Source organism: Arvicanthis niloticus, chromosome 12, assembly GCF_011762505.2.
Source record: "Arvicanthis niloticus isolate mArvNil1 chromosome 12, mArvNil1.pat.X, whole genome shotgun sequence".
In the NCBI taxonomy this organism is placed as follows: Eukaryota; Metazoa; Chordata; class Mammalia; order Rodentia; family Muridae; genus Arvicanthis; species Arvicanthis niloticus.
In genome coordinates this window covers 23,443,251-23,465,266 of record NC_047669.1, presented here as the reverse complement: position 1 = coordinate 23,465,266, position 22,016 = coordinate 23,443,251, and the positions used below count along the sequence as shown (strand labels likewise).

Here is a 22,016-nt window from a genome sequence, read left to right as displayed (position 1 = left end):
GGAGCCTCAGATTAGAGAGGAGTAACACCTGAGATGGGCCTGGGAGCTGTTCACTGGATCTTTACAGCCAAAGAGCTACAGAGGGCAGGGTTTCTGGAAATAGATAGGTGAGAGGAGAACCCCGCCCACAAATGAAAAGAACTAAATGAGGGTTGGCTATTTCATCAATTCATTCGAATTTAAAGCTGTCTCTGGCATTTCAATGTTAGGTAACTTAAACATCTAATGAGTACCTTCTATGTGTAGCAAACACTATCTTTCCACATATAGGAGCCCTAACTTAGGCATGGCCTCCTGAAACCTGGAGAAGGTTACTTAGTACCTGTGGGCTTTTCTCCTCATCTGGGAAAACTATCTCCTGATTTTTATGATTTTGAATCATGTTATTGGTTTATTCTATATGTGTGTGCCTATATACGTAATGCCCATTCATGAGCGTAGGTATGTTCATTCTACAGCACACGTGTAGAGAACAGAGAACAACCCTCAGGAGTTGGTTCCATCATTCCTCTGTGGGATCCAGAGATCATACTGAAGCCACCAGGGCTTCGAGGCAAGCACTTTCACACACTGAGCAGCCTTACTAGCTCATGTTTTACGAGTTCTGGTGATAGGTCATGCGCACCCGTCACCCCAAACATACACTTTGGACATTCACAACTCTCCTCAAAGTAGATCTCTGGACTCAAGTCTCACTGACCTAAAAGAACTTCAAATTCTGGCAGACACTACCTATCTAGGTTTCTTGGAAGAGGACAGGATCGGGGAGGAGCTGTTGAGGACACTCTGACCAGTCAGAGGGCAATAGGAAGACAATGACTCACAGGGGACAGGTGAGACATGCTTACACATTCCTAACACTCATTAAGACCTGCCCAGGGCAAGGAGAAAGTAGGCTGTGCTCTCTGCTCTGGAATAAACACCAGCTCTTATAAACTTCTGTTTGTAAGAAATATAAACTTCTTCCCAAGTTATGCTGAAGCCGGGTGCCTGTGCCAAATCTTATCTCCAGAAAGAAAAAGAGAAACTTAATTTCAGTCTAGCAGGAGACACGTACCTTGCTGTTTAGCTGCTGAATTCTTAGCTCCTTCTGATGAATTTCCTTTAAGCTGTCATTGAGCTGAGTCCTGAGAAGTTCTGTCTCATAAACTAGGTTTTGTGACCCATCAAGGGAAGCCGATGTCTCTGGGGATGCCTGCCAGGACAAGAACATCACTAAAATGGTCTCAAGAGTGCTCACACTGAAACCCTCCCTCTAGAAGAGGTTGTCTCACCCCTGAAAGAGCCGGGAGGAGGCTTGCCTCATGGTAGCAGATGGGCAGTTAGAGGCAGCTCATGCCCTTGTGGGTAGCAGCACCCTGAGTAGAAATGTACGGATCTCCTCACCTGTCGCTGGTACTGTGCCGGGAGAATCTGAGTCTGGGAGGAAGACCTCAGCTCCCTCAGGAGACTCTGCAGATGACCAAGCTGCTGATCTTTATCTGAGATGGCCATAAGGTACTGTTCCTTCATTCTCCTCTCATGCAGCTCCCAGGAATTCTTCTCCATTCTACAGCATGGAAAAAAAAATGGTTCAAATATACTCATGACACGAAGAATAATAATTCCATACTAAAAAGATTCCCATGTGGTATTAGCAATATAGCAAAACTAATACATATCAGAGTGAAATTTATGCTACGTGGAAACACCCAGGAAGCTGATGAGAGCAATGCTGTGCCAGCACCGAGGGAAACTCCTCCTGGCAGGGTTGCACCGTCTTCACAGAAAGGCCAGCACTGGGTTTGGAACCTGAGCTAAGAGCTGTGTTCCAAATGGGAAGAGCAGTTCAAGATGGGCGCGAAAACTCAGCACAGGGCACTGGTACTGATGCAGAGAGTAAATTGCAGAACTGGAGGAGTCAGTGTGTAGATTAGATATGTACAGAATGAGGATGACGAGGCCATGCAGGGCATGGAAACCCACCACAGCCCTTCAGTAGTCAGACCCACGATGCAGAATTCATGTAAGTATGCACTCTCAAGGACTTAGAACTCTGGCTCTTGCATACACTAGGTATGAGATTTGAGCAAATTAATCTCACCAAGCACCAAGTTTCTTCAAGAAAGTCGGAATAAACTAGTTATTCCTTAAGAGTACTGAAAGAGCTAAATGAGACATATCACTTATGAAACACAAAGCATGGCACATATTAAACATTAAGTAGTAAACATTGGTTGTTGTTATCTTTATTTACTTCTTTTCCCAAATTTGGTAAAGAGTGGGACTTGTACTGAACACCAGCTACTTCTCTGCTATGCTATGCTGGGTGTGCGCGTAATGTGTAGCATGGCAGCTTTCTGTGAAGGACAGTAGGTGAAGCACACACAAGTGCTCTCTTACTGCTCTGCAGCATTATATAAGTCTGTGACTATTTCAAAACAAAACGTTAAAATGAAATGAAATAAATAAAATAAAATAAAATAAAATAAAATGCTTCAAGTTGCAGTCCTACCTGAGCTGATGCAGCTCGTGCTGCCAGGAGAGGTTTTCCTGCCTGAGCTCCTCCTTCATCATCTGCAGTGCTTTTGTCTGATCTTGAGATTCCTGGAGCTGAGCCTTCAGCGGGCGGAGCTCGGTCATCTCTTGGTTCATCTGTAAGTACTGCTGCTGCAGATTCTTCAGTTCCTTCAGCTTTAACCAGAGGGAGAGCAACGGGTGACTCACTTCTTACTCCTTACCGACCAGTAGCTCCTACCTCAGGCACCATGGATCGTCAGCACCTTCCCACAGCCCAGAGACAGCCAAGGGGCTGCTGTCAAGGCTACTGGGCCTAACCATTCCTTTCACTTCTACCCCACTGGCCTTTGAGGTCTGAAGCTACAACTCTAACCTGGGGCAGACTTAAAGGATCTACGGAATGACTGAATGGAACCCATTGAGCCCTGCGCCCTTACGAGGCTCTATCTCACTTACACGAACACTGCAAGGTTTTCTGTGTTGCTGCTGTTGCTGTTTACTTACTTGTTTTGTCCTTGTTTCCCAATTCTTGGGATCAAACTCAGGCATCAGGCAAGTAGGCTTGCACGTATTCCTAACCCACATCCCTGTTGGCTTCCAGTCTTAAGCTGAGCTGATGTCCACTATAGAGAGGGTGCACCCTGGTGGCTAAGGGCACCCTGGCTCTAGAATTAGATACCGTACTGTTTCTAAGTCTTTCCTTCCCTCAACTACTAAATGAATATAATTACAGTACTTTTCCTCATAAGAATATCAGACTTAAATAAGAAAATTAGTATGTCTAATACACAAAGTTAGTGAATATTATGATGGGCTTGCCTTTAGCAAAACTGCATTCTCTTTTAAAACTCTTTCCCAATACTCAAAGTTTGATGTAGAAATAATATTGGGACATCTGGGAAAGACAGCCTTAAACACACACCCACCTTTCGCCCACTCAGAAATGTTAATACTACCACACCAGTGGCTTTTTACAAAGCACCAAACACAAAAAGGAATCAGGAAGCCAACAAAGGTCAGCAGCGACACACCTCAAAGCTGAAAAGCAGATGAATAATGGTAACTGACAACACATCTGTGACAGCTGGATCTTTAGCCAAGGACCAACAGAACTTATTCTGCAGAATCTTCATAGGGCTCAGGAATTAACAGCACCAGGTACGTCTGGAAAAAATGGTGATGGGTTGGAGGGGCAGGAGCTGAGACATGGAGGATTCTCACAGAGCTGCTTCAGAAGCAACTGCACGCTAAATCCTTCAGTTCCGACTTTTTGGTAACCTCACCAAACAACCAGTTTACTCTCTGGAAAAGGTAAAGGAGGTGCCCCTGGAGCGTGAAAATACCAGGCCCAGCTGCAAGTAAGGGCACCACTCTACAACAACTGTGACTGGTGACAGATGCACGCCACAAGTGATACCTGCCCATCCCTTCCTCAGCTTGGAGATGAGAGTTTCCTTCTATCCAGGTGATGAAAGATCTGATCAGACCCCGAGGAACTAAAGGCACAAACTTTGGAACCACTATTGCTGACCTCAGCAGGATCACGCTGCACTGAATTCACAGCAAGTGCCTCCACAGGCTCTCTAGATCCTACTCTTCTTCACGTGAGGATCAAACAAGGATTGTTCTTCATGTACAGAAAGGCTAAGCTCAGGGATTTCTCATCAGCAAGTGCTGAGACGGGAATTCGCCACAGTAGCAGGGGAAGCTACGCCGATGAAAGATGCAACAGAGAATGCAGGCAACGAGAAACACTACAGCAACGATAAAAAAGTACAAGAAAACTTCACTAGAGGAAGAGGTCAGAGGTCACAGGCAAGTGAGGAGGCATACACCTGTAGTCCTGGCCTTTGAGAGGCTGGTGCAGAATGACTGTGAGTTCAGGGTCAGGCTGGACTACCCTGAACCTCCTAGGCCAGCCCCATCTATATAATAAGAGCCTGTTTCAAAAACAAAACAGGGTGGAGAGATGGCTCAGCAGTTGAGAGTCCTTGCTGTAATTCCAGAGGACCCTAGTTCAATTCCCACATCAGGCAACTTGTAACTGCCTGTAATTTCAATGCCCTCACCTTTATGTCATACACTCATGAACATGTACACATAAACCAACAAAGCAAAGCACCATAAATTAGACAATTCACCCATGAGACAAGAAAAAAATACACAAAAATAAGAAAAAAATCAATTTCTTACAAATTAAGAACATAATGGCAAGGCTGGAGAGATGGCTAGTGATTGAGAGCACTGTCTGCTCTTCCAGAGGACCTTGGTTCAATTCCCAACACCCCCTTGGTGTCCCACATCTGTAACTGCAGTCTGAGGCCATCCAAGGACAGCAGGTGTGCATGTGGTGCACAGACACACATACCCACACACATTAAAGAAACAACAACATCAACTGAACATCACCATGATGGCAGAGACAAAAACACCCAATGGGATCAGAAGATAAAGTGAGACAATGCCTCAGTGGCAGAGGCACTTGTGTGCAGAGAACATGGGACAAATGGTAACACAAGTACTTGGGAAGCAGGAAGACAAGACAGAGGCAAGCAACTGGGAAGTGTGGCGTGAGAACCCAGCTCTGGAATGACCCCCAAAGGAAAGCAGCGAGGAAGACACTACAGCCATGGGGTGGGGATGTGGGCAGGATGTGCTTGCTGTGATCTCTGTGTGCTGAAGTGGGTTTAGTGGCCTGCATGCCAAGAACAAGTAAGAGGCTGAGAAGATGAGGACAAATCGCAAGGTCTTGAGTGGCACACCAAGGGGAGACCCTAAGCTCTTCTAGCCCAATCCTGTACTGTTTCAAGGTTCTGAAGCAGGGCAGTCATAAGAAAAGAAGAGTTCCAGACTAGTTTACCCAGGACTATATGTCTATCACCTCCAGAGGGGTTACACACTGGAAGCAGCACTGTTACATCTGTTGAATATAAAGAAGCTCATGGATCACGGGACGCTGAAGGCGAAAGGATGACATCTGAACAGAGTAAAACACCTTGACGGTTACATGGGATAAAACCAGAGTAGCAAGTTATAGAAATCAATTACGGCAAGTTATAGAAATAGGGAAATGGCTTTTTAAAAAAGGCTTGGCTCATCAACATTCAGCAGACAAGAAGTGTGCAAGTGGGGCCGAGTGACCAAAACAGTGTCCAGAGTTGACATTGCATAACATTATAGGAAGCAGTTCCTGGGACGAAGCACAGCTAGCTCAGAGTCTGATGCAGCCTGGGTGCCTGGACGTCTTTACATATGCGCCTCTGGTGCCACACTGCTCCCCTTTTACAACTGTGTGTTCAAGTGAATGTGTGCATACGTGTGTGTAGGTTAGTGGTTCTCAACCTAAGGACTGCACATCAGATACTCTGCATATCAGATATTTACATTGTGATTCATAACATCAGCATTATCTAGGAACAAATAATGCTACGGTTGAGGGAGACCACACCTCAAGGACCTGTGTGAAAGGCATGCAGCATTGGGAAGGTGAGCAGCACAGGTTGGTGCTAAGGCACATGCAGGCCAAAGGCTGACATCAGCTCTTTCCCATAGCTCTCTCCACTTTATATTTTGAGACAGGGTCTGTTACTTGTTCACTGAACCTGGAAACCACCATTCTGGCTTGACTGGATGGCCAGTGGGCTCCAGGGATCAGCCTATCTCTTCGTGACATTGGTATTGAATATATGTGCTACTGCTATGCTTTGGCTTTTTTATGGTGTGCTGAGCATAGGTATTTATGCTTGGGCAGCGAGCACTGGCTGGGTTTCTTTGTTTTTAAGACAGTCTCTCACTGGCCTGGTGTTTGTCTGCATAAGTTAGGCTGGCTGACCTGTGAGCCTCGGGGACCACCAAGGACTACCAAGGGGTCTGTCAATCAAATTCAGGTATCTCTCCAACAAACTTTTTCCATTTCTAAAAGAAGTTAAAGAAAGTGAGCAGAAACAGGCATGGTGCTATAGTATCATGGTGCAACTGTATCTACTGAGGCAGCTGAGAAAAGAGGATCCTGAGTTACAACATCAGCGTGAGTAGCTTAGCAACCGTCTGTTTTAAAATTAATGAAAAGGGCTGGGAATGCAGCAGTGGTAAAGAACTTGCCTAGCATGCATGAGCCTCTGGGTCAATTTCAGTAGAGGAAAATAAAGAAAGATTGGAAGGAAGGAGAAAATGGGAAATCATTCAACTGCAAACAATCATTTGTTGAATAGTTATTCTTAAAACTTTTTGAGACAGCCTCACTACATTGCCCAGATTGCCTTAAGCTACAGAATCTAGGCTTGTCTTGAACTCACAACACCAGCCTCCTGAGTGCTGGAGTTATAGGAATGTGCTGTCATACCACTCACACTGACTTTAAGAAATCCCTTTTACATTTAACTTCATTCTTGACAAGTTAGGGTTGAGCGATACTTATAAGACAAGCTAAGTCCTTGCTCTTCTGATCTACTGAATGATCAGGGGCTCAGCTGGCACTGTGAAGACACTGAGTGACTGGCCCTGTGCTTTCCTCCAATTCATCTGCTTTAAATTCTGGAACCATTTACAGCATGTGCAAAAGCAGCCTGTTACCTTTTAGTCCTTTTATAACCAATGCAGATTCTGTGCAAAGAAAAGTCCTTAAGTTTGAAAATGGTAACAACATGTCTTCTTCTCTTAAGGCCCAAACTGTGGAGTGTGGGGTAATGTAATTAGAAACATTTACCCTTTTCTATGGCAATAAAAATCAATGTGAAGAATGCCCCCAACCTTTCAAACGCAGATCCAAAGCACACACTCACCAATCGATCTCTGTCATTCTGGAGTGAAGACATGGCTTTTTTCAAGCTCTGTACTTCCGCTGGGCTGGAGGCAGGTGAAGGGGCTGCAGCTCTCTGCTTCCCTTCCTCCGACTTCCGGAATTTCTCCAGCTCACTCCACAGGTGATCTCTCTCATTCTGTAGACTGGTCATGGCCTTGGAGAAGGACTGCACTTGGTTGTGAGAACTTTCTAGTTCTGACGATAAGTGAAGCAATTGCTCATCTTTGGATGTGAGCTGCTGGTTCAGTTTCTCAAGGCGGGATAAGATGTTCTCAGAGGAGGACAGGGGAAAGGCAGCCTGGGAAAGAACGTCACTCTCTCTGCTCAAGTCCTGCTGCCCTCTCAGCTGGGCCAGCTCCTTCAGACTGGCATCATACTTCTTCTTCAGGTCACCAAGCTCTTCAGTGGCATGATCTCTGCTGTCCTGCAAGGAACTCATTGACCTTCCAAAGGCCTGAATCTGCGCCGTAAGATCCTTATTCTCTTTGGTTACCATAAGCAACTTCTGTTCCATCTCAACGAGGTCTCTCGCCAGCTCTGCCACCCTCTCTTCAGCTGTTTCTGTTTCGTTTCGCATTATCCCTGCGTCATGATGGAGATGCTTCAGCTCCTTCCTCAGCTTGTCTTCAATTTCATTTACCTTCCTGGTAGCTTCCTTCTGCACACAAACTAACTCCTCTTCCAGATCTGCAGTTCTCTTCTGAGAAGAGAACAGAGCCACATTTAACCTCTGGACCTCCTCTTCTTTTGCTCTCAGTTGGGCATGGTAGACACCTAGGGTACCTTCTTCCTGTAAGGCTGTCAACTGCATCTTTAAGTTTTTGATTTCTTTAGATAAACCTTGTTTCTCCTCCTGCAGGGCATCAGAGGACATCTGCAGGCTTTGCTTCTCTGCTTCGGACTCCTTCAGCCTTTCTTCTAGCTTTGCACACTCACTTCTCAGCTCTTTATTCTGCTGTAGTTGAGCATCAAGGAGCTGCTTCTGCTGAGAGTCCTTTATGGCTATCACTTCGTTCAGGTCCCGCCTATACTGGATCAGCTCGGCGTCAAGCTTGGCGTTCTCAGAATTGAGGTCATCCATATGACTTCGCAACCCTCGAATTTCCTCCTTCAGTTTATTATTCTCAGCAGCAGCATCTTGGATGAGTTCGTCCTTTTCCAAGATTACAGAGAGATGTCGCTCTTCCAGCTGTCGATAGTCACTGACTATGCGGTCCCGGTCATCCTGGAGAGAGGACATCGACTTAACAAAAGAATCTAACTGCGCCTTCTGCTCAAAGCTCTCCTTCTTGATCGTTTCCAGTGCTTCTGCGAGCTGATTGGTTTTCTCAATGGCCCTTTTGTTTTCCTCTTCCAAGGCCACATTCTCCTCTTCCTCCTGGGACAGCAGGTTTTCTAGTTCTTTCATCTCTTTACTGTGCTGTTGGTGCAGTTCCGCAACAGCTAGCTGGATCGCCTCTTCCTTGCCAGAAAGCAGGCTTATAATCTTCTGTTCCTTCATACTGATTTCGTCATGCAGCCGACTGGTTAGCTCTCTGGAGGCCTTTAGGTCACTCTCCAGTTGTTCACAACTGAACTTACAATTTTGGATATCAGTTTCTTGCTGCTTTATGACCCCTTCCAAGTTGTTTTTGTGTTCTTTACATTTTTCTAAAGAGTTATTTAAATCAGTTGACTGGTCTTTGAGACTCTTAAGTTCTGATTCTAACTTAGTCAGTTCATTCCTAGAATCATGATACAGTTGTCGAGCGTCTTCCAACTGGGACATTAGTTCTTTATTTTCCTCTTGCAGCTTATCATAAGCCTTCTGTTGATGCTGCAGCTCAGTCTGGGCCTTGGACTCCCAAATCTCCTTGTCATGTTCTAGCCTGGGGATGGGGCCAGGGGCCAGGGGGAGAAAGAGGATAGAGAAAAGGAGGGAAGGAGAGATAGTAACTATATGATATACACCGAATTGATCTACAAATCAGTCAATATTTACTGTTGAAAGTTTTAATAGAGATCTTAGTTCTCTGTATCTATACACGTGTACTAAGATGATCTAATACATAGAAAAGATAACTAATGGCAGGTTTCTTTAAAGCTGTAATCCTGGCAAAAGAAACAGTAAGGAAATAAAAGGAGAGGCAGACTAAGGGTAGAGGCAGAGCTGGGTCCTGAGCTTGGAAGGTGATATTCTAGAGTTTGGGGATAGGATTTCTAACTGACGGAGAGAGTATGTTGATGTCAACTGTGGAGAAGAAAGAGGAGAAGACCACTTAGGGAACTGAGGCAATCCTTTGGGAATAAGCTGGTGGAAATCTAGACAAGAGTAGTCAGCTTGTCAAGAAATTTAGAAACAGAAATGGGAAGGCCGAAAAACCTATGGCATCTCTTAACAGAGACTGGTGGGGGGTGGGGTGGGGTAAGATGGCAGTGATTTTATGTTGATGATTTTATAGAGATACACATTATAACAAGAAGTTACAAAACTGGCAAAAAGTGTCAGAAGGGAAAGGATATACTTTCTAAGAGAATTTAAAACAAACATTGGTTCTATAACAAATAAAAAATAAATAAGATAATAAAGTAAAACCAGTTTAACCACTTTTCTTGCCTTCACTACTCTCTCTGGAGGGAACAGGGCCACTGCTCACCTGGAGACGGTGATCTCCAGTTCCTCCATGCGGATGGCCATTTGCCGGAGCTGATCCTTTAGAGCAATGCAGTTCTCCTCTTTGAGTCTGACTTCTTCCTCTTTGGTTTGAATGGCATCACCAAACCTGCGCTCCCATTTCTTAGCCTCATCGATCACCCTGTCCCGGTCATCCTGGAGGGATGACATGCTCTTAGTAAAGGCTGCGAGCTGGGCCAAGGTGCTGTCCAGGCTCTCCTGCAGCTCCTTCACTTCCTTGTCTTTCCTGCTCAGGCTGACTTGAATCTCTGCAAGCGTGTCTTCCACATGGGCCTTTTCTCTGTGCAAAGCCTCCAGCTTCTCTTGCATGTTCTTCTTCTCTTTTCTGTGTTTCTCTTCTGCTTGCTCCAGTCTTCGCACGAGGTCTTCATCTTTTTGTTTTATCTGGCTTTTGATGGATTCTCTGTTTGACTGAAGCTCCTTTTTCAATTTGAGGTTGTCTGCCAGCACTCTGGCAGCTTCGCTTTGGGTGTCATCTAGCAGTATCTTAAAGCTAGATAATTCAGCTTGTGCCTTTTTGCGGTGTTCAACCGCCTGGGCCAGATTTCCTTTAGTTACATCCAAATCCTTTTGGGATTCAGTGTGAACAAACTCGAGGGCCTTGACGGTCTTCTCCAGGGCACTGATCCTCTCTAGGTACCTGAGGCAGTCCTTCTGCAGCTGCTTCACTTCCTGCTGCTTCTCCTTCAGCAGCTCCTGCAGCTCCTTTGCATGGCTTTTATTACCAGGTCCTTTCTGGGCACCTTGTATCTTTTCCATGTACTCTTTTCGTATTTCTGACTCCACCTTGGTCTTTTCCTTGACCAGCTGTTGCTTTTCTTCTTCTAATTCACTCACACACCTTTTAAGGTTCCGCATTTCAGACTCTAGTTGCTCGTTTTTTATTTGGGCATCTGTAACATCCTGGTAATAATTCCCAATGCTTCCATTAAGTTCCGCCAGTTGATTCATCAGCCTCTCTTCTAAATCGTCTTTCTCCTCTTCTGCCGCCTCTTTCAGCTTGGTAACTCTGAAGAGCTCTTCTTGGATTTGCTGATTTAGCGTGTTTATCTTGGCGACTTCTTCCTCCAGGAGCTTTAGCTCACTATCCTTTGCAGATATCTGAGTCAGTAGGGCATTTTTCTCATTTTCTAAAGTCTGGCTAAGTTCCCTGTCTTTCTGTTTCTCCATCTCTAACTCAGCAACTCTCCCTTTAAGCTGATCAAGCTGCTGGAGGTAGTTATTAATGTCATCGTGTGAGCTGAAAGTCTCACTAACACCAGGCTTGGCACCGTTAGCCAACAGAATAGCTTCCGAATCTTCAAGCTTGGCGCTTTCACTCAGAGAATCTTGTTCTTGAGACTTGCCCACCACAGCTTCAGTTACCTCTTCAATGACATCCTTTGGCTCATCAGATTTCTCAGTGGCCTCCAGGCTAGCTTGTCTCAGTACTCGAGCTTCTACCCGAAGCTTTAGATTTCGAGTCTCTTCACTCAGAGCGTCCTTCTCTGCCGTTAAAGCCTCAAACTCCTTAGAAAGGGTTTTATACTCCAACGTGATCCTTTCTAGCTCCTCCTTCAAGCTGGAATTGGAAGAAAGAAGAGCTTCCATGCTTTCACTGGCTCCTCCCACAGGCGGGGCCTCCGCTCTAAGCCGGTCATTTTCTTCCTCTAGCTCAAGAATCTTCTGTTGCTTGGACTTGGCGAACTTTCTCATCTTCTCTTTCATCTCCTCCATCTCCCGTTCTGCGTCCTGCAGCTGCTTCTCTCTCTCTCTCTTGTCTGACTCTGTGCTCCTTAACTTTGCACACAGCTCGTGCTTCTCTTGCCTCACGCTCTCCACTACGTGCTGAATCCTCTCTGCTTCATTGCTCACATTCTCGTAGGACTGCAGGAGAACTTCATACTCCTTCTGCAGCTCCGTGTGCTTCTCCTGCCATTCGGTGCTCTCTGCGATCTTAGAACATCTCACAGACTCCAGCTCCTTCATCAGCTTTTCCTTGTCTTCAGTGAGGCCCTCCAGAGCTAGTTTCAGGCTTTCGCAAGAGCCACCAAGGCTCTGATTTTCCAGTAAAGACCTGTCCATTTCTACAATGAGTTTGTCTCTCTCTTCCTGAAGAAGGGCTAACTTTCCTAGGAATGCATCTTTCTCTTGATTCTGAACAGAAACCTGGCTTTCTACATCGGCCAGAGACTTGGTCAGGCGTTCAACAGCATCTCTGGCTGAGGACAACTGCTCTTGCAGACTCTTGTTTTCTTTGAGTGCCTCCTTCCGGGAGATGAGGGCAGCCTGCAGTTTCCTCTGTAATTGTTGCTTTGCCTTAGTTTCTTCCTCAAGCTCTGTTGGCTTCTTCTTTAGCTCACAAATTTCCACCTGGACCTGCTTTAGCCTCTCCTCATGCTCCTTGGCTTGCATTTCCAGCTGTGTGTGCAGAGCCTTGATTAAACGCTCCTGCTCCACCATTTCTGTCTGTACTGTGGTGAGGGTCTGTTCTTTCTCACTAAGCTGTCCAGAAAGGTAGCTGACCTCTTCTTCCTTCTGGCCCATGTGCTTTTGCAGTGCGTCTAGTTCAGGCTGTAATGTTTTCAGATGTTCCAGTTCAGCAATTTTCAACTGGCTGCTTTCCAATTCCTGCTTCAGCCACTCTGCGTGGGCCTTGGCTTCGTGGGATACTGCCTTCAAATTCTGGATTTCTAAACCCTGTTCATGTATCTGTTCTTGTAACAGAAACACTTCTTCTGATTTTTTGGCCAGCTCACTTGCTGTAGAACTAACTTTCAACTCTAGCTCTTCTTTCTCAACCTCCATTTCTTTCAACTGGGCCTGAATCTGGGCAACAGAAACAGTAGCTTGGAGGGCTGCTGTCTCTCCAGGGTGAGAAGGCTGAACCGCATGTAAGTCAGATTCTGAAGCAGGCTCTGTTTCTTCAAGTGAACTGCCTTCTAAACTTTGGGTGGGAAGACCAGGTTCCTGCTGGTCAGTGCCTGGGAGCTGTCTGTCTATAGACTCCCTTGCTTGACACTGGAATTGCCTTAGCTGGCCCACAATGTTCTCATTTTCCTTGCTCTGCTCATCAAACTGTTTCTGCAGGTGACGGAAAGCAGCCCTCTGCTCCTTGAGTGCTTCCTTTAGATGTTTCTCTTGCTCTTGTGCCTTTTGTAGAATTGCCTTACGGGAAATTAAGGCTTCTTGAAGCTTCTTTTCAAGTTGTGTCTTTTCTTTCTCAAGGTCTAGTATCTTTCCCTCCAGCTCTGGTTTCCAGTGTTCTCCACCACCTGCACTGGATGGGCTGCTCACCACTGTTTCTTTTACAGGTGCTGCTGAGTCTCCATCCCCAGCATCCATGGTGCCTATGATTAACTTCTGAATAGTTGCTTGGTTTTCAGTGATCTCTTCTTGAAGCAAATCTATCTGCTTTGTCTTACTCTGCAGGTCCTGCGTCATCCGTTGGACCACAGCCTGTAACTCTTCTTCTGCCGCTGTCTTTTCTTTTAAATCCCTCCTTATGCCCTCCAGTTCCACCTCTTTTTCAGATAGTGTCTGTTTTAAATCAACTTCTATTTCTTGCCACTTAGAAGTCCTACATTTTTCGGGGTCATCTTTGTTCTCTCTGTCTTCCTCCAGCTTTCTCCTCTCACTCTCCCCGAGGGGAACCTCTTTCCTGGACTCCTCTCTCACCTTGGCTAACTCCTCCTCCAACTTGCTGACTTTCTGCAGTAGCTCCTTTCTGTTGATCAGCGCTGCCTGCAGTTTCCGTTTTCTCTGCTCGCTTTCTTTCCTCAGCCGCTCTAGTTCCTGCTGAAGCCCCTCTTTACTCACCGGCCCCCCTGCGCTCGACTCGTCAAGGCTGGACCCAACTCCACTCTCTTCTACCTGCTCTTTTTTTGCTTCTTCAGCTCGGGATAATAAATTGAGCTGTTCCTTCAGAGTCTTAATTTCGACCCCAAGAGAGAATTTCTCTTCATTAAGCTGAACCATTTTCTCGGTCATACTGAAGCTGAGTTCCGTCACTTGCTGATCCTTCTCCTGGATGGTTTGCTGGAGTGTCTCCACGTCTTTCTTTCTCTCTAACAAGAGTTGGTCCATTTTGGCTATCTCCAGTTCTTTCTGGGAAAGTAGCTGCGACAGTCCTTCCATCTCCTTTGAGATGTCCCTCACACGCTCTGCTCCCTCTAGCACTTCACTTTCCTTCGTCTGTAGCTGGCTCTGCAGGCTTTTCATCTGTGTCCCCTGTTCAGAAAACTGTAGTTGCACACCATCCAGCTCTCTCTGTAAAGCCTGAATTTTCACATCTTTAGATCTGGCTTCCATGCTCAGGCTGTGGATCTGCTCCGTGAGTAGGCTGTGCTGAGCCTTCTGGCTCTCATAGTCCAGACCTCTTTGCTTTTCTGCTTCTGCAAGGCTGGTTTCCAGTTCTCGGACCTGAGCCCGCAGCTCTGCTAAGACATCAAGCTCCTTCACCCGGTAAAGCAGCTGCTCTCTTTCTTCAGACACAGCAGCAAGCGTGCTGTGGGCTTCCTCGGCGCTCTCTTTTAACTCTTCGGTAAGCTGGGTTAGGCTGCTAATTTCCTTCACTTTCTCACTTAAATTTTTCTCGTAAGTTTCCTCTGCTGTACGAAGGCTTGTCTCAAGCTCCACAACTTGAGTTTTCAGCCTTTCCAGTTCGCCCTGATGACAATGACAGACAGGTGGTACGGAGAGAGATTTGTCCACAGTGTCCAGCTTTGGGGAGTCCAGTTGCATTCCGGTGTCATTTAGAGATCCTGCCTCAGATGTTCGATGCTGATCTTTCATGCCTGCCTGTTCCTCTTCAGCTGCTGGGATGCTGCTCTCCTCGCTGGGTGCACAGAGGACATCTTGTGTTGTAACTGAGGGCAGTGCTTCACTCTCCATCAGCTGTGCCTCTTTCCGGTCAAGGACCTCATAGTCCCCCTCAGGCCTCTTGCCCTGTAGCTGTGACTTAAGAAATGCAATTTCCTCCTGGGCTTCCTTCATTTCCAATAATAAAACTGATAGCTCTTTATGTTTCTGAGAAAATGTGTTCTCTAGGACATCCTGTCTACTTTCTTCAGTAGAAGAATTGCTCCTGTTGAGCAAAGTAATATCAGCTGTGCTGACCTATTAAAAAATAAGGAAAAAACAAAACATATAGAAAGGCCTTAATCAAATAGCTCATACAGCGTTACAAATAGCCTAATACAAACTACCATTTCATGGATATCCTAAAACTTAGAACCTTCTGGTTCAAACTTCTTTTATGCCACAAACTTAAAATCTATAAAACTCTGTATCTCCTAAACTGAACATCCATAATTCAATCAACCCCACTCTGAGGTCTCTTTGATGTCAAAAGGACCCAAGGAAGCTTGCAATCCATTTTCTAGATATTTCCCATACAAAAGAACATTCTTCTTCTAGGTTAACATGCCTAGTTATTTCTTCTAAGATCTGCTTTAAAAATAACAACAAAACAACAAACAATTAAATACCCTGTCTGATACCAAGGTGTGTTATATTTCTTTTCCTAAGTAATTTACTGAATAAGAAAGTTGTAATATTAAAAAAATAATAATACTGATATTTAGATTACCAAACAAGCAGATGCGGACATGTTACCGGGGACAAGAAGTCTAGAACACGCTCTGCCGGCGCTTAGAAGTGACATTAGGGACCCATGTGGCAAATATGACTGTGCTAGGTCACTCCCTCATGTCATCGCTTTAGTTGTTTTCTTGGGACAGAAAACTAGTGAGTCTCACAATGTAGTTAATTTGTTTAGGTTCAAAACCCCTGTCTCAAAAAATATAGTAGAGAGTAACCAAGGAAACCTGACGCAGACCTTTGGTTTTCACATGCACACACGCACACACACACACATCATATACAGAAGCACATAAAGGAGTAAGGAGTTTGGGGGATGTAGGCATGGATCATTGGGAAAAGTGCTTGCTGAACAAGCATGAGGACCTGAGTTTGGGCATCCAGCATCCATGTAAACGCCAGGCATAGTAGTACATGTCTACAATCTTAACAGTTTTCATAAGGACTATCTTAATAATTTATAACTCTTTGTTCCCTACAGTATGGAGACCATAATTCACAGATCTCAGTACTAGGCCCTCGGGAAAGTTCTCTATAACTTCAGGTCACACACAGTTTTCATCCCTATAGACAGGAAATTTAGATACAGTAAATACAGTATATATACACATATGTGTATATATATGTGTGTGTATATGTGTGTGTGTGTGTGTGTGTGTATCGCTACTACAGGGTTCAATGTAACCTACTGCATTTTGTTCTATTACCCAATGTGTTTGCATTTCTTTCTACAACTCTCTTTCATATCGCTCATCTCCCTCACTCGCTCCAGTATCTACAGAGTTCAGTTTACTCCAACTGAAGAATCAAGTCATCCTATCCCATGAGAGCTTTGCTCTTTCTGGCTGCCCTCATTATTCTTTCCTCCTCTGATTTTCTTCTTCTATGGATCTTTCTCTATTTAATATCTGTGATCTCAAGAGATATTACCAGTCAGATTTTTAATGCAACATCTATGTTTTAAAATCTTCTTTCTTAATTTTTGTTTGCTAATTATTTTCTGCTTCTTTTGTTTTTCATTGTCTTACTAGACACCCATCTTTCTTATCTATGTTGATTTTTTTTAAAGCTATGTTTTAGCTTGTTTTCTCTAGAAATCATTGGCAAGCCTTTAAGGGAATACCTTTAAGTATTCCCTTGGAAAAACAAAATTTATTTTTAGTCAGAGTCTTATCATTTGTAACTTTATAATAGTACAACTTTCTAAATTAAGTCACCTTTGACATTTTGTGAACAAGGCCTCAATAGCTCCATGAAAACACACTGATTATACGTTTGATGATTAATTTTATATGATAACTTGGTTATATCATGATACTCAAGATCTTTGGCCAAACATTACTCTAGGCACTTCTATGAAGGTATTTTAATTGGCATTAACACTTAATGCCAACTAAATGTTTATGTATATATGTGAATGCGTATGTGCATGTGGTGGGGCCACATACATGTATGTAGAAGCCAGAGGTCAACCTTCAGTGTCACTCCTCAGAAGCCATCCACCTTATTTCCTGAGAAAGGCCTGGAGCTCCCAAGCAGACTAGCCTGGCTGGCCATCAAGCCCCAGGGATCTGTCTTCTCCATCTCCTAGTGCTGAGATTACACTCCTTGTACCATCATGTCTAGGTTTTAGAACTTCTGTGGTTCAAAGCTAGGACCTGACATAGCACAGTAAGCACTTTACTATCTGAGCTATCTCCCCAGCTATAAATTAGGAAAATCTGAATAAGGCAGACCATCCTTTCTAGTTCAGGTGAACCTTTTCCATCAGTTAAGGTCTTGGGAAAGTTACAAAAATTGTCCTACCTCCAAGAGTAAAATCTAGTAGCAGATTATCTCTTGACTCAAGTCTTAATATTTCTTTATGTTGGATAGCCTCTAGCTCAATTGGAAGATTCTGAATTTGCCAATTTGTAAAACTGTATCTCTTTGGGTCTAAAATGGTATTCATACTATGCCCCTAAAGACATAGACTAATATATAATAAACAATACTTTTATTAAGAACTACATTTCTTCCAAATGCCACTTGTCAATTTGAGAGCATGGCAAATTAACTATGATGCAGCTAACAAAGACACTAACTTAATAGACTGATACTAAGCAATGATGCCTCTATTGATTTAAATTTCAGTTGGTCAAGGTGTCAAGAAGAGACTCTAAACAGAACATTTTTATAACACCACCCTCCACTCCCTGCTAAGGCTCAGGGAATGCCACAGAAAAGGTGGGAAGAATGTCAGAGCTGGAAGATTGGGGGAGATATGTGACATTCTTCTGTTTTCTGGATGTGACATTGACTACTACACCCATGAAATCATAACAGCTCTGGTTACTTGAACAAGATTAAGGCAGAGAAAATTCCAGCATAGATGAGCAGGAGCTCTCTAGGCCCTACCTGTTATTAAGAAGCTATTAGCACTTGATGGCTGTTTGGGGAGGGAGAATCGTTCTTTTTGAAGGGTGTCCCCACTCGTAGGACTCCTGTGCTACAATGAATGATCCCATACCCATGCACATATCACCAATACTAATTGACTTGGTAGGTTATCAAAAAAAGAAAAGACATGAAATTGGGAGAGACATGCTAGTGGGGGAGATGGGGGAGATATAATATTTCATACATGTACATGTATGTACATATATAAACTTACAAATACAGAAAAAGTTAGAATTGAAAAACAGAATAAATAAATTTCAGGTCACAAAAGACACAATTTTGTAAAGGCTCCTTTGAAATACAATTCTGAGTTAAAAACTGCCAACTGGGAAACATGAGAATTTCAAGAGATTTTGTTTACTCTCTACTAAGAGGCAAACTCTGAGTCCCTGGATGGTGGTGCCATTTGGGGAAGTTTAGTAGGTATGGTCTTGTTGAAGGAAGTATGTCACTGGGGGAAGGCTTTTAGAGTTTGAAGCCTAGAGCCATTTCTCATTCCCTCTGTCTGCTCCAAGAGTAGTTTTAGGATGTGATGACTGTCTGGCCTGCTTCTGCAGCCATGCCTGCTGCTTACCTGCTATGTATCATGAATGGACTCTTACCCTCTGGAACTGTAAGTCCAAATATGCTCTCTCTTCTTTAAGTTGTCTTAGTCATGGTGTTTTATTATAGTAACAGAAAAGTAACTACTATACAAGTCTGTACTTGTGTTAGTTTAAGACAATTCCAAATATTCGGAAATGAGTAAGTGACTAAGTCTAGTCACTATGACTCTCTTAAATGTCATTTTACTCCATGGGTAATACAATTCTCTGTCAACACTGTTAACTGTTTGTTAGGAGCCACAGTGAGCGTGACAACATTCGCCATTACAAGATGGCGCGGGCATCCTGTGCTCCCACAAGTAAACAACTAACTGCGCAGGTGCAAAAGGCAAAAGCGCGCCAAAGTCACTGCCCATCCCGGGGTGTAATATGGGGTGATGAGTGAACAGCCAATCAGAAGTGAACACACCACTCTAGGGTACATATAGCAGTGCCTTTCCCGGGCTTTGGGTCTTTCCACTTCTGCTGATACAAGAATAAAGCCTCGCTGTAGTAACCACCCGAACACTGCCTCACGTGTCTCTTTCGCGGGCGAAGGGGACTCGAAAAGGGGCGCGGAACAACTGTTAATGTCAGACCCACTTAATCCAGATCCCACTATTACTGTACTAAGTGGTCACTTACCTCATGGACCGTACCATCAGCTTCCCCTGCTCTAGTCTGAGCCTCCAGAAGAGTAATCCGAGAAGAGAGTTTTTCTGAAAGTCAAAAAAGTAGTACCTTTAGAGAATATATGTGGAGCATTTGAAAGAACAGTGATATGGCTGTACCAAGACTACTTGAGATACATAAAATAACGAAGAGAAAAGAAATAAGCAAAGGGAAGATACTGAGGGAAATAAAAGACTGATGCTTCCAAAAGAATATGAGCTATCATATATACCACAACATAATAGAAACCATACATAATAGAACATAATAAATATCATACATAACAGAACATAGTAGATATCATACATAATAGAACGCAGTATGATAATGACCGTGAGAGAAATGTTCTAAATAGCATGATGTTTGAAAGGGTGTAGATGCAAAGACACGTGACCTGGAACAGTTATTTATGCTATGATCTGAAAGTCTACTATCTTAGTTTATCCACATTCCTAGTTTGCATTGTACACTTTTGAACAATTGCACTTTCAGTATTCCAACCTTCTTCAACAGATGTTCAGGTATTAAACGTTAGCACTAAAAGGGATCTGTCTTTTAGTTGCAATTCCAAAGACCAAATGAGGACACACATGACATACTATGAAGAGAACAGCTGGGCTCAGGACCCCCGTCTTTACATACAGCTCTAACATGGGTATCAACACCCAGGAAGATCAGACAATTGAGCGCTGATCCTGGAGACTCTCTAGGAAGTTTACACTCTTTCTGAAACACTGAATAAACTAAAGAAAGCAGGTAGTTTTTATGCAACATCTCCATGCCTCACCATGACTTGGAGCTCGCATGTTTTGACTCCTATCTTATCCTTCAACCCCATCTTGTATTGCTATTACTTTTCACTCTATGACAAAAACTCAGAGCTTCTTTCTATTCTGCAAACATCAAGTTCATTCACGAATCACATCTGTTCTGCTCTCTTCCCTGATTAGTATCTTCTTTGCACGACTGCCCTGCCTTTAGTCACTCGAATGTCAAATTCGCAGAGAGGCCTATCCCGACCTCTGTAATCCTGCCTCTTACCCCAGATATACTTGCAGGATCCTATTCCATCATAATATCTATTACTCTAAAATGCTCTTTTTTATACACGTTTATGGCTGTCTTGCATTCTAAAATGTTCACAGCTGAATCTACAGCACATAGACTAGTGCCAGGCTCACAGGCAAGGAAGAATATTCATGAAACATATGAATTCAAGACAGTACATGTATTGTGCCCAGATATTGCAGACTCCTGAGAAAAATGAAGAAATGGCAGTACAAAAAGTGAAATGGAAGGGACAGGACAGAAACTCAAAGGCCATTTATGACATCAGTCAGAAAAGCCAGGGCAGGGAAAGCTAAGGCCAATGATCCACAAGGGACAGGGAATGGAAATCACAGAACCTGCAAAGCACATGACATAATGGTATAATAAGGATTATGGATAAAGTATCAAAAAAATTGCTTCAAGTGGGCTAAATAATGAGCTGAATTTATGGCTTTACTGGCAATATTAACAATATTTTTTAATAATTATACATTTAATAACGCATAATTTCCAGATAGAAGCTAGGTGGGAAACTATAAAATGGCTACATAAAAAAGTTGGATCTAGTTTTTAAAGTTTATGTGATGTCCCCTCTGACTCATACACAGTACAGCACAGCAGAAAGATATGCTAGGTCAATGGTTCTCAACCTGTGGGTCAAAACCCCTTGGGGGTCTAATGACCCTTCACAGGGGTCACATATCAGATAGCCTGCACATCAGATATTTATACTAAGATTCCTAACAGTAGCAAAACTGCAGTTATGATAGAGAAACAAAAATAATTTTATGGTTGGGGTCACCACAACATGAGAAGCTGACTGTGTATTAATAGTCACAGTGTTTGGAAGGGTGAAATCCACTCTCCTAGATGAATGAGAGTCATAAGACATCCCCACATGCTACAGCTACTGAACCAAGGAGGTTCTCAGGAGGCATACGATGAACAGAAGACAGGCCCAAGAGAGGCCTTCATTCCCATAGACTATACACCCAGTCCAGTAGAACAAAATGCTAACGCGCTCAGCTTAATCCAGCAAGAGGTTATTCAGCAGCTGTTATCTGCCAGGTGTTACTAAGTTTAGGTAAAGCAAATTGAAAAAGTTCTCTGCCCTTAAAAAACTCACACCATGTCTTCCTAGGGCTTACAATAGACAAGATAAACACTGACCATTCTCACAGATCAGTCAAGGAACAAAGGATGTTGTGGGAGCATGAAGCACTTAACCCCGGATGAAGGCTGAGTTCCTAAAGAAGACAGTGCCCTGGATGAGGGCTGACAGGGGCAGAACAAAGCTGACAGGGGTCGTCATCTAAGCAGGATGGTAACATGGTGTGAGCCGACAGAGACCCAACCTGTAGTTTATTTTGATTTCTCCTACCTCATTCCTGTCCTCGTTTTGCCTATTAAAAAAATTCAGCATCTTAATAAAGTTCAATTCCGGTCATACTCCCTAGAAGATATCTCTGCCAGTTCCAAATGAATATGAAGTATTCAGAAATCCTGCAGCATTTACAGTGTATGTCAGAAAGTGTAACCCTGATATAAGCACCAGCACTGTGCTCAGCTACTTAGTGTGCATTAGTTTTATCTGATAGCTACCAGTTCTGCTACCTGAGAACCTTAGTACACAGAGTCAGCTACATGTACATATGCACAGAGGAAGAGCAGAGGCACTTCTGGGATAAGAAGACAGAGTTCTGGCTTTTATTCATAC

At 43.9% G+C, this 22,016-nt stretch overlaps 1 protein-coding gene across 3 annotated transcripts in view; it reads right to left on the bottom strand.

The window, feature by feature from the left end:
• Positions 1-22,016, bottom strand: part of Golgb1 (golgin B1) — a 48,972-nt gene that overhangs the window by 5,886 nt on the left and 21,070 nt on the right. For all 3 annotated transcript variants that reach the window (XM_034514813.2, XM_076942895.1, XM_076942896.1), the window contains 6 exons: positions 19,223-19,296; positions 9,937-15,071; positions 7,281-9,168; positions 2,495-2,673; positions 1,387-1,549; positions 1,058-1,195 (listed from right to left, as the gene is read on the bottom strand). In XM_034514813.2, coding sequence (XP_034370704.1) covers positions 1,058-1,195; positions 1,387-1,549; positions 2,495-2,673; positions 7,281-9,168; positions 9,937-15,071; positions 19,223-19,296 — 7,577 coding nt within the window. The remainder of the gene's footprint in view (positions 1-1,057; positions 1,196-1,386; positions 1,550-2,494; positions 2,674-7,280; positions 9,169-9,936; positions 15,072-19,222; positions 19,297-22,016) is intronic.